Here is a 12,091-nt window from a genome sequence, read left to right as displayed (position 1 = left end):
TTCCCTTTACCTGGTATATGATGTATAGCTATCAGTAAAAATTACAAAGCATACCAAAGGGCAAAAAACACAATTCAAAGACAGCAATTATTGGAACCAAACACGGCAAAGATACTGGAATTATCAGGCTAAGAATTTAAAACTATGATTAATATGCTAAAAACTCTAACAGATAAAATGGACAGCGTGCAAGAACAGATGGACAATGTAAGCAAGGAGACAGAAATCCTAAAGAAGAACAAAAAGAAATGCTAGAGATTAAAAAAAAATAGTAACAGAAATAAAGAATGCCTTTGATGGGCTTACTAGTGGCCTGGATACAGCTAAGGAAAGAATCTCTGAGCTAGAGGATATATCCAACAGAATCCTAAAAAACTGAAAAGCAAAGAGAACAAAGACTGAAAAAAAACAGAATAGAACATCCAAGTACTGTGTAAAAACTACAAGAGGTGTGACGTATACATAATGGGGACACCAGAAGGAGAAGAAACAAAAGGCACAGAAGAAGAATATAAAACAATGACGATTTCCTGCAAATGAATGCTGCACACCAAGCCACAGATCCAGGAAGGTCAGGGGCGCATGGGTGGCTCAGTCAGTTAAGCATCTGGCTTCAGCTCAGGTCATGATCTCATGGTTCACAGGTTCAAGCCCTGTGTCAGGTTAGGCAATGATGGTGAGGAGGCTGTTTGGGATTCTCACTCTCTGCCCCTCCCCTGCTCTCACTTTCTCTCTCTCATGATAAATAAAAATAAACCAAAATACATATATATATATATATATATATGTCAAAAAACCTACACCTAGACACATTATTTTCAAATCATAAAAAGTCAAAGACAAAGAAAAATCCTAAAAGAAGGCAGAGGAAAAAAATCCTTACTTATAAATGAACAAAGATAAGAATTACACCTGATTCCTCCCAGAAACCATGCAGACAATAAGAGAGTGGAGTGAAATATTTTAAGTGTTTTGAAAACAAGCTCCACCAACCTAGAATTATGTATCCTGAGAAATTCTCCTTCAACAATGAAGGCAAACAAAAATTGAGGGAATTTGTTGTCAGCAGACTTTGGAAAAAATGTTAAAAGAAGTTCTTTAGAAGGAAAATAATAACTTGGATCTACATAAAGAAAACGAGAAGAGAGAAGAAGCAATAAGTGAAGGCAAAATAAAAACTTTTGTTTTCTTATTTTTCATTGATCTAACAGATAACAGTTTGTTATGTGTGTGTCCAGTATTAAGTACTTTATACATATTAACATAATCCTCAAAACAATGCTAACACAGGTACCATCACAATCCCCATTTTACACATTAGGAAACTGAGACACAGAATAAACGTGACAAAAGTCACATAGCTAGGAAATGATAGTGCCAAGACTTGAACCCATGTAGTCAAGCTCACCACAATTATACTGTTTCTAATTATTCACTGAATCATTCATTAGTTCATCAAATATTTATTGAGCATGTGGAATATGCCAAAAACTCTGATAAAACATTTTCAACAAGGAAGATCTCAAAATGTTTATCTTTCTCAAGAAGCTACTGAAAGAAATGCACCATCAAGACCGTGAAACAAATAAAAAAGGAAGCTATTGAAGGAGACACTTCATCCAAACAAGGAAGTAAACAATAAAAGATAAAGACCCAGGATCCAGAAAACAGAAGAATCCAGGAGAGAAGGGAAGAGAATTCCCAGGACAGTGGTAAAGCATCATCCCAGGATGACATCTATGCAACAGGCCTAGAGAGCAAACAATGGAGATTAAAGAAGAAAGGAGAGTTCCAGAAGGGCTATCACTAAAACAATATGGGATTGATTACCTTATGTGTTTGCACATCTGCAGAGAAGACCTCTTTTGGGCAATTTGAGGAAAGAATTAATGATAGAAACACAGAAGATATAACACAAAAAAACAAAAAAGAAGTAACTATTAGCCTTAAGAAAAACAGAATGCTGTGCCATGGTATATAGACTGCATTATTCATAATTTATAATTATTCATTTCCTTTCCACCATTGCACCATAATCAGAATAGGCTTTCTACCATACAGACTTGGAGTTTGGCCTCATGACTTGCTTTGGCTGAAGGAATGTGAGTAGATGTGACACATGCTACTCCCACGTGGAAGTTTTAAATGTATGCGTGGGGTCTGATTCTGTCTGCCTTTGGTTCTGCCCCAGATAGTGTTTATCCACTAAGACTGGATCTCAGTATGAGAATGAGAAGACAGCTGAATTAAGATGAACTGAACCCAAATAAGGCTAGCAAACCCAGCTGAGCCTTGACTGATCCCAATCTCTTTTGAAATATGAGCAAGAAATAAATGTAGTTATTAGCCACTGAAATCTGGCTAACAGCAAAAGCTGACTAGTACATACAGTACCACTTATGGCTCAGCAATGAACATAATTTACATAGTAATAATAACATAATTACTTTATAGCTATATTACAATTATAAAATAATATTTTAACATTGATTCTATAGAGATGCAATCAGAAAGCTGAAACTAAAAGTTGTGATATAGTTGTTAGGAGGGTGGGGAGAGAAGGAGTGGGGAATATGAGTAAAACAGCTAAATCCTAATATAACATAGAGGAAAATGAGTAATGTCAAGAGATATAAGTATATTATTTAGAATTATGCAGGTAAATTGCAAAAGAAACAACTAAAAGAACTGAGTTTTTGCCTCAAGGGAGCTAGAATCAATGTGAGAAGGGTGCAAGCAAAGGAATATGTTTTTTTGTGATAAGACTTATAGTACTAATTTTCTTTGAACTACCTGCATGTATTAATTTTATAAAAATCTTAACTCACGAGTACAAAAATAAAAAACAATAAAATCAAGGAAAGCAGTCACACCTGATTTAGTGGGACAAAAATGTAGTCTAATCCAGAAAGGCAAAAAAACCCACCCTAGTGGGAATCAAAAGACCTGATTTTAGGGGCACCTAGGTGGCTCAGTCGGTTAAGTGTCTGACTCTTAATTTCGGCTCAGCTCATGATCTTACGGTTGGTAGGATTGAGCCCCATGTCGGGCTCTGCGAGGACAGTACAGAGCCTGCTTGGGATTCTCTCTCCCCCTCTCTCTCTGCCCCTCCCCTGCTCACACACGTGTGGACATACGGGCCCTCTCTCTCAAAAATAGACATAAAAAAAAAAAAAAGCCTAAAAAAAACCCGACCTGGTTTTATTATTTCATAATCTACTTTTCTCCACCCACATCTCTCTTAGCTGTTTGTTTCATTACTTAGGGGAGAACACAACTGTTACTGGTCCCCCTTTACTGCAGAATTATAGTCTTATATTTTCAGTTTCAGATGTCATTGACAATATGTATTACAGGAAAGATATAGCCTGAAAATGAGGTAAAAATAAGGCCTAACCTGTATAAAGAGCTCTCAATTAATACATACATTGATTATTTATCTACTCCTCACATCTATGATCACTGCAAGAAGCACCTCCTAACAATCACCACCTTTCGGTCATTTCAATCATTTTACACTGCATTATCAAAGAGTAAGTAAAATGATTAAAACTGAATTAGTAAATTGTATTCCCTATTTTAACAACTGTAACTCAGGGACAGTTTAAGCTCTGTATGTAAACAGTTTTATTCACAAACCAAATAAATTAAAAAGTAATATATTTTACAAAATAATTTAGTACAGACTCCCTTTAAGTAGCGGACTCACATTTAAATGAATGGATTTACCAAAATTCTGACACACAGTATTCTAGAAATATATTTACTGAGCAAAGGACAATATACTTGTTCAAAATGCAATGACAGTGGGGCATCTGTGTGGCTCAGTTGGTTAAGCATCTGACTTCAGCTCAGGTCATGATCTCACGGTTTGCGAGTTCGAGCCCCACACTAGGCTCCGTGCTGACAGCTCAGAGCCTGGCACCTGCTTCAGATTCTATGTCTCCCTCTCTCTCTGACCCTCCCCCGTTCATGCTCTGTCTCTCTCTGTCTCAAAAATAAACAAACATTAGTGTTCACTTCAGCAGCACATATACTAAAAATAAACAAACATTAAATTTAAAAAAATATCTTTTAAATCTTTAAATAAAAAAAAGTACAATGATAGAAGTTGTGATGTTGGAGATGTGAAAACTATTTAAAAATATTTTTATATAATCTATAGATTTCACTTATTAACAGTCTCTCCCTTTATTGTGAAGAAACAAGTTACTTGACTGCACCAAGCTTCAGCTAGTAACTTACACAACATCAACAGAAAGATGATGGACACATACATAGAAAGCATCTTAACTGAGTGACACTATCTCACATAAATATTCTGATACAATCTTACACTGTATTTTGAGTTGTAGTTCATAAGCCATTTCGAAAAAAAACACTGGGGCAGAACAGCAGGCATAAAAAAATAATTAACAAGGCATGTTTTCCATACCTCTTCATCTTTCATATTCACATCCATATTTTTCGATTTGATGACTTTGGTTATATGGTCAATGTTGTTTTCCCTGCAGTAATCAAATATGTTTTTGTCTTCTTCCCTAATTAGAGTAAAAATAAAAAGTGTTTTACTAGGTTAATTCATAAAAGTTACATATTTTTAACATAACTTGTTTACTGCTGACAAACATCAATGGAATTTCTGTTTTCATGAAGAATTTTACATGAACAATAATGGATTTTCCATAAGACATAATATATCCCACCTCTAAAGTTGTTAGCAACTATAATTACAGGGAAAAGTTTCATCTGCTTTAACAAGTTACACTAATACAATGATGTAACACTTTAGTACATTTTTCTCAGCCCTCTTCCTCTCCCCAGTTCCTTTTTACACACTGACAGGCACAAATTTCCTGACTCAGAATTTTCAGTAGCAGCACTGCAGTAACAAGGTTACTTACTATTGTCTATACAGAGGTTTTAAAAAATCAGGACACAGCTTATTACTTTTTTTACAGGATAACAAAATAAGCTGATTGCTGCTACTCAAGTTCATGCAAACACACACACACACACACACACACACACAATCACACACACTCACACACACACTAATGCAATTTTCTTAAAGGAAAGACAAAAAGCAATTTTCCTAAGGAAAAGATAATTAAAACATCACAAAATTCACAATCTTTTATGAGATATTAGAAGCAAAGACTAGGAACAAAAACTGGAAAGCATACTATGTACAAGTGCTCTTCTAAATATACTGATCGACTAAATTCATTCACTCTTATCCAACAACTTCACACAAAAAAGAAACAGGTAAGGAGAGACTATATGACCTGCCAAATGGCATCACATTTATTGAAGGTAGAACAAGAGCTAGAACTCACTCAGATCAGCTGATTTTGTATATGGTATGTTTTTCTATTGTATTGAGCTACATCTAGACTAGCCAGCTAGTCTATTCTACAACCTAATGTAGAAGTTAACATGAGATCTATGAGTTCTCTGAAACAGTTATACAGAATTGTGTAAATGTGTGTGCACTTTTCTAAGCGTGCTGTATGTGGGGGTAAGGGATAGCATCAATGAGAGTCTCAAAAAATCAGTAATTCTCAAAAGGACCAGTAATTTGGAATATTATCCATGAAACTGTTCTACATGTGGACTACACATTCTGGACAGGCATAAAAGAACGCAAGATGAATTTCAAAAATTATACTAATATGTTTTACAACCTGCAGGGCCATAGCTTCTATTCATCACTAATGCAAGCACTTGGCCATAGGAGTCTTCCTATCTTAAAAGCCAATTTAAATACCTTATACCCTATAAAAAGTTATTTCCACTCAGAGGTAATTAACTTAAAACACACTACTTTAGTATTAACCATCTAAGCTTTCCTTATGCAAGTGCTGTATTTAACTGGGCACCTACTACATGCAAAGGCACTGGGCAAGATTCCGTTTAGTAACAGATGAACAAGAAACTTTACATTCAATACAGTTAGGATGATAAAATCCATATACAATTAACATAAAATAAAAATGGATCTTTAAAAAGGCTTATACGAGTACACAGGGGAAACAGCCTGCTTTAAGCTGGAGAAAAAGAGGTAGATTTCCAGGAAGAAAAGGAACATATGGTCTCTCGAAAATGTCCATTTTACAGAAGAGAAAACGCTTTTCCAGATCACTTTTTCTGAAAGAAAATAGGTAAGTCTGAGGCCAAAACCCCAGAAAGGAGAAGTATGATTTTTAAAATTAAGGCTGCATATAATACCACTTCAGCTATATTTATCACACACAAAAAAACCACTGTTTCTATGAAAAAGCATATTAAGAATTCTGACTTGGGAATGAGGGACCTGTTTTCCTCCAATCCAGTAAGACAGAGCACTCTAATTCAAGAGGCAGCAACTTTATGAGAGAAAGGACTGTATCATTTGAAGTCATAACAAAAAATACACTATTCCCTAGTTGTTTTGAACTTGGAAATAATGGAAAGTTAGTGGTGAGGAACAGAAAGGAAAGTAAGGAAGATCCCTGGGATGTAAGTTACCCATACCCAGTAACGCATAAGGGTTATTCACAGATGAGAGGATTTTCTGAATCTATGAGGTCTCTCTTCCTGAATCCCAAATGTGTATGTATACTTAGGCCATAAGCAGTAAAAGAGTAAATATAGTACAAACTTATTTAAAATGTTATTTTACTCATTTTACATTTTCAATATTTCCTATATGTAGCACTTACATAAATTATTTTGTTTTGATATGTGAATGTTTTGGAGGGCAGGAACATTTTTTTTTATCTGAATACCAGTTTGTCATCTGTTATCACCACAAAGTATGTCGGGCACATAAAGGACTTAAAAAATACTTATGGGTAGAATACACAATGCAAATTAAATATGAAAAAGAAATTTAGTAAAATCACCACAAATGTTACAAAGTTAAGTGACTAAGATAAAAAAGAAAATTGACACTCTTGGGCTTAGTTGCTAATACAGTTCTCCCTGCTCCAAGTTTTGACTCTCTTCCGTGCCAGCAACCAAGCTGTCTTTATACAATGTCACCACCTAGTGTCCCAAATGAAGAAACATCTGGAGCAACATCTTTCCACATCTCTTTTCTTGTCAGCAAGATTATGTACAGTTTACAAATCAAATTCTCTTTTCCCCTCTACATTTCCCTGTTAATAAAGTATTCCATGGGCAATCTTTTCCTCTATAAACACACTTACTTTAAATAAAACGTGCAAATGAACTCAGCCATTACCAAATACAGTAGAGCCTAAATAAATGTTAGTTCTCTTCCACATCTTCTCACTTTATCTTCCTTTCTCTCATAATTCTTGGCCAGCTATCTTCCTCTCTTTGCTGAATATGAGTGATAACATGACCGTATCCATTCTCTATGGATAAGCATGAGTTATGGCCAAGATGCTACCCTCAAGGATATCCCAATGTCCCTAGCAAAAGACAGAATGTCTCTCTCTACTCCAAATTTTTGGAAATTGACAGAATACACAATTGTGTATCTGAAGGGAAGAAAAGTCACTGGTTTTCTCTGAAATTCTTTTGAAATATGAGAATTCCCCTTATGGAAAGAGGAATGGTGTTTAAGTATGGTTGTCTTTCATCAATCATAGGAAGAACAGATCTTTGCACACTCATAAAAATATTATCTGTACCACTTTCTACAAAGATTGCATTTTCCTACCAAAAGAATATTTCAGGGGTGCCTGAGTGGCTCAGTCAGTTAAGTGTCCAACTCTTGATTTCGGCTCAGGTCATGATCTCACAGCTTGTGAGATTGAGCCTCCCAATGGGTTCTGCACTGACAGCATGGGGCCTGCTTGGGATTCCTTCCCTCCCTCCCTTCTTTTCTCTCTCTCTCTCTCTCTCTCTCGCTCTCGCTCTCGCTCTCGCTCTCTCTCTCTCTGCCCCTCCCCCACTCTCGCACATGCTCTCTCTCAAAAATAAACAAACAAAGAATATTTCAGACAGGTCTCATAACAGGCCACCTAAAGTCCATTAGCTACTATTTCACCGATTCTATAGAATTAAAAAAACACATTTATGGGACTAGCTCAGATATCTATTTCCTAGATACATTCAATAAATATTCAATTCAATTTATATATTAAGCAACTCACAATCAGATAAAAAATAGAATGCCAGTAAATAGGCAATGAAAAATTATTTAATGAAGGAAAACACAGAGTAAGCCAGTACCCACACAAATATAAATAAACAAATGTCACTAATCCTCAAACTAAGGAATGTGGACCTGCATGCTCTGTGGAGGCACACAAAGCCCTTTACAGGGATATGCAGGTAATTGGGACGCTGGGGTGGCTCAGCTGGTTGAGTGTCCAACTCTTGATTTTGGCTCAGATCATGATCCCAGGATCATGGGACCAAGCCCCATGTTGGGCTCTGAGCTGAGCATGGAGCCTGCTTGAGATTCTCTCTCTCCCCCCCCCCCTCTGTCCCTCTCCCCTTCACACTCTCTCACTAAAATAAAATAAAAAAATTTAAACAATAAAATAAATAAAGGGATATGCAGGTATGAAAATTTTAAGCTAAAAAAGAAAAGAAAAATTTTAAGTGAATCAATTTACAGCTCAAACTTGGAAATAAATGCATTTTTTTTTTTCCTTAACTGATCTAGCTGAAGAGACTACTGTGGTAAATATTTTATCACCATTCTCCTTCTCAAAATTCCCTCTGCTCTGATCACACCCCTCCTAGTTTATATAAGAAAGGCATATACCTCTCTCCTTAGTATGGTATACTTGTAAGAAGTATAACCATAAGACTTAGCAATGACTATTAATCAAGCCTGTTACTCTTTTGCTTAGACATACTCTGTTTAACTAATATACTGGAAAAGATTTGGGGGAAAAATCAGACGTAGGTTGTATTAGCCCAAGATAGAAAACCTTCCTTGGTACTAAATAAAGGGACAATTCTGGTGAAAAATTGGCGTTGGGAAACATTCTATAGCTAAGGTTAGAGAATGGAAGGGCTGAAATAAACAAAGCTAAAAACAGACTTGATGCTGATCTCTGTCTCATTTTAATAAAAAGTAATATTTTGTGTTAAACTATTTTTAAAAGCTTCACCCACCTCATTAAGACCTATTTTCGATTAAAGTTTACTTATGTTTAATAATTTTTTAATAATATTTATGATGTATGTTGATCAGCTGTATAGGAATAATTACAGTGATGGGGCACCTGGGTGGCTCAGTCAGTTAAGCATCTGACTTCAGCTCAGGTCATGATCTCACAGTTTGTGAGTTCGAGCCCCATGTTGGGCTCTCTGCTGTCAGCACAGAGGCCCCTTTGAATCCTCTGTCCCCTCTCTCTCTGCCTCTCTCCTGCTCTCATCCACATGCTCTCTCTCTCAAAAATAAAACAAAACATTAAAAACAAAAAAAGGAAGAATTAAAGTGATAACTCAAATGGGAAAAGATTTAATGCATAGTTTTGGGTCAAAGAAAATTACATTTTAAAAAAGTCCAACTTATATACATATTTTTGTTACAGAGAATTATGATAGTGCAATAAGATTACATAAAAATGTATTACTTTAAAATACAATTGTGTGGGAGAAGTAGAATTAAAGGAGAAAAGGGAATGACATAAAATTCTGTTAAAATTTCTGTTAAAGACCCTATTCATGGGGCGCCTGGGTGGCTCAGTCGGTTAAGCATCTGACTTCAACTCAGGTCACGATCTCGCGGTCCGTGAGTTCGAGCCCCGCGTCGGGCTCTGGGCTGATGGCTCAGAGCCTGGGGCCTGCTTCTGATTCTGTGTCTCCCTCTCTATCTGCCCCTCCCCCATTCATGCTCTGTCTCTCTCTGTCTCAAAAATAAATAAAACGTTAAAAAAAATTAAAAAAAAAAAGACCCTATTCATGTATTTTTAAATCAAGATCAGAATTTTAATTAAACTTTTTATTTTGAGACAACTGAAGATTCACATGCAATATAAGAAATAATACAGAGAGATCTTGCGTACCATTTCCCAGCTCCTCTCAATGGTAGTATGCTCATGTACTTTAAAAAACGTATTATAGGGGCACCTGGGTGGCTCAGTCAGTTGAGTATCAACTCTTCATTTCAGCTCGGGTCATGATCTTGCAGTTGTGAGACATAGTCCTGGGACAGGCTCCACAATGGGTGGTGCAGCCTGCTTAGGATTCTCTCTTTCCCTCTCCCTCTGCCCCTCCACCACTCTTGCTCTCTCTCAAAAAAACAAAGCAAAACTTTTTAAAAATGGATTATCATTATAGTATTTAGATTCACCTAAAAGAGTGATCTATTTACTTTAAAATTTCATTATTTGCACAGGGTGCTTGCATGGTTCAGTTGGTTAAGTGTCTGATTCTTGGTTTCAGCCCAGGTCATGATCTTATGGTTGTGAGATAGAGCTCTGTGTCAGGTTCTGCACTGAGTGTGGAGCCTGCTTAAGAGTCTCTCTCCCTTCCCCTTGCCCCTCCCCCACTCACAAGCTTGCACTCTCTTTCAAAATAAAATCTCTTCTTATAAAATCCATTATTTACAAAACACCAGAAATTGTGCCCTTTGTAATACACTTAAACTTTTAAATAAGAATTTTAGATGTTATCATAAAATTCTAAAGGAGAACATAGTCTTCCAAAATTCTCTTAGGGACTACAATAGCAAAAAGTTGTTTTGAGTGTCAAATTAGCCCAATATTCTATAAAGTAGAGGCCTGAAATAAGGAGTGGGCTAATCCACTAAGGATGATCAAATAAAGCACTACAGAAGAGTTGACGTTACATCCTATCTCTCTGGAAGATGAACTGACCAGCCAGCCAGCTGGGTTACTGAAGAACAGAAAGAATATTCCAAAGAACAGAAAGAAAAGGAAAAGCATCAACAACAAAAAGCGCTCAAGAGTGTTGAGAGATAAATTAGATACCAGATATAGACCCAAAGAGTACTGGAGTCAGACACTAACCTTAGCATATCTAAAACAAACCAACCAACCTGAAAAAGCAACTATCCTCAGTAGGAGGTAAGGTTAGCAATAAACCATAAGAGGGGAAAAGTGAAGCCAATTTTGAACTCGGACCAAAAGAAACAATTAATTTGAGGGGGAAAAAAATCCTGAGTTATTTCTCTGCTGGGAGACAGTTTGTTCAAGAGGCTTCATTAGAACCTTGGTTAAAGTAACTCTTAAAATGGTTCACCTATTTACATATTCACAAATGGTCACCTATTAATCTGTCTTTCTGGGTTCCTGAATACTTAAAGGGTACCCAGGGTACCTAAACACTTGGATTACTACAAAGACACAGCCTTTGGTAAATAAATAAGCCTTTTTTAGTTTATACCTCAGTTTCAGATGAATTTTATTATACTACTCTGTCTCTGAGAGTCTGCTCACCTACGTGTCTTTTTTTTAGATCTTTGAGATTGAAGAATGGACATAAATTCACTAAAAACACACTGTGAAGTTCCTTAGGATCCAGTCTTTCTAGGATGAAAGCCTGTTCCCTGTCTTACAAAATATAGTAGTGCTGTTGCTGAATACTACCTTCTTTGTAGGAATTTAAGTTCTTAATTCACTTGACAAGTATATGGCCAGAAGTTGTCAATCTGAAAGGTAAAGACTTGCTATTCTGTCCAAATATAACTTTAGGAAATAATTATGTCATCTTACTGATCTCACTGACTAAATTATCAACATTCTATCATTGTAGGCTAAATACAAAGCCCAAAGTCTAATGCTAATTCTTTTTTATATAACCTTTGTATTTTATATGTAAATGTACAACCTTTATTTCATATATATCTAAATATAACCTTTGATATGACTAAACTATCAATACCTTAGAAACGGAGATAAAATATCTACATAGAAATTAAGATACTCTGTATTCTTAAAAAAAGAATGTTTTAATTTACAAATATAAAAAAATTAATACAAGCATATCTTAACTTTGTTTATAGTTGCTTCTCTCTTGAAAGAAAAAATCTGTTCTTACTCAAAGGTTTTTAGCAAAGCTGGTGAAAGACTTATCTGGGAGAAGCAAATTGGTAAAGTCAGCTCCTATCTCAAGAATTAAATAGTAGTCAGAGCTGTCCTATTTAGCACATCAA

General features: G+C 35.9%; 1 protein-coding gene across 3 annotated transcripts in view; it reads right to left on the bottom strand.

Moving 5' to 3' along the window:
* Positions 1–12,091, bottom strand: part of ACBD6 (acyl-CoA binding domain containing 6) — a 205,398-nt gene that overhangs the window by 113,967 nt on the left and 79,340 nt on the right. For all 3 annotated transcript variants that reach the window (XM_049634141.1, XM_049634139.1, XM_049634140.1), the window contains exon 5: positions 4,436–4,541. In XM_049634141.1, the coding sequence (XP_049490098.1) occupies positions 4,436–4,541 (106 nt within the window). The remainder of the gene's footprint in view (positions 1–4,435; positions 4,542–12,091) is intronic.

The sequence above is a fragment of the Panthera uncia genome, chromosome F1 (assembly GCF_023721935.1).
Source record: "Panthera uncia isolate 11264 chromosome F1, Puncia_PCG_1.0, whole genome shotgun sequence".
NCBI lineage: Eukaryota > Metazoa > Chordata > Mammalia > Carnivora > Felidae > Panthera > Panthera uncia.
Note: the sequence above shows the minus strand (reverse complement) of the source record. Positions and strands in the feature narration are given on the sequence as shown.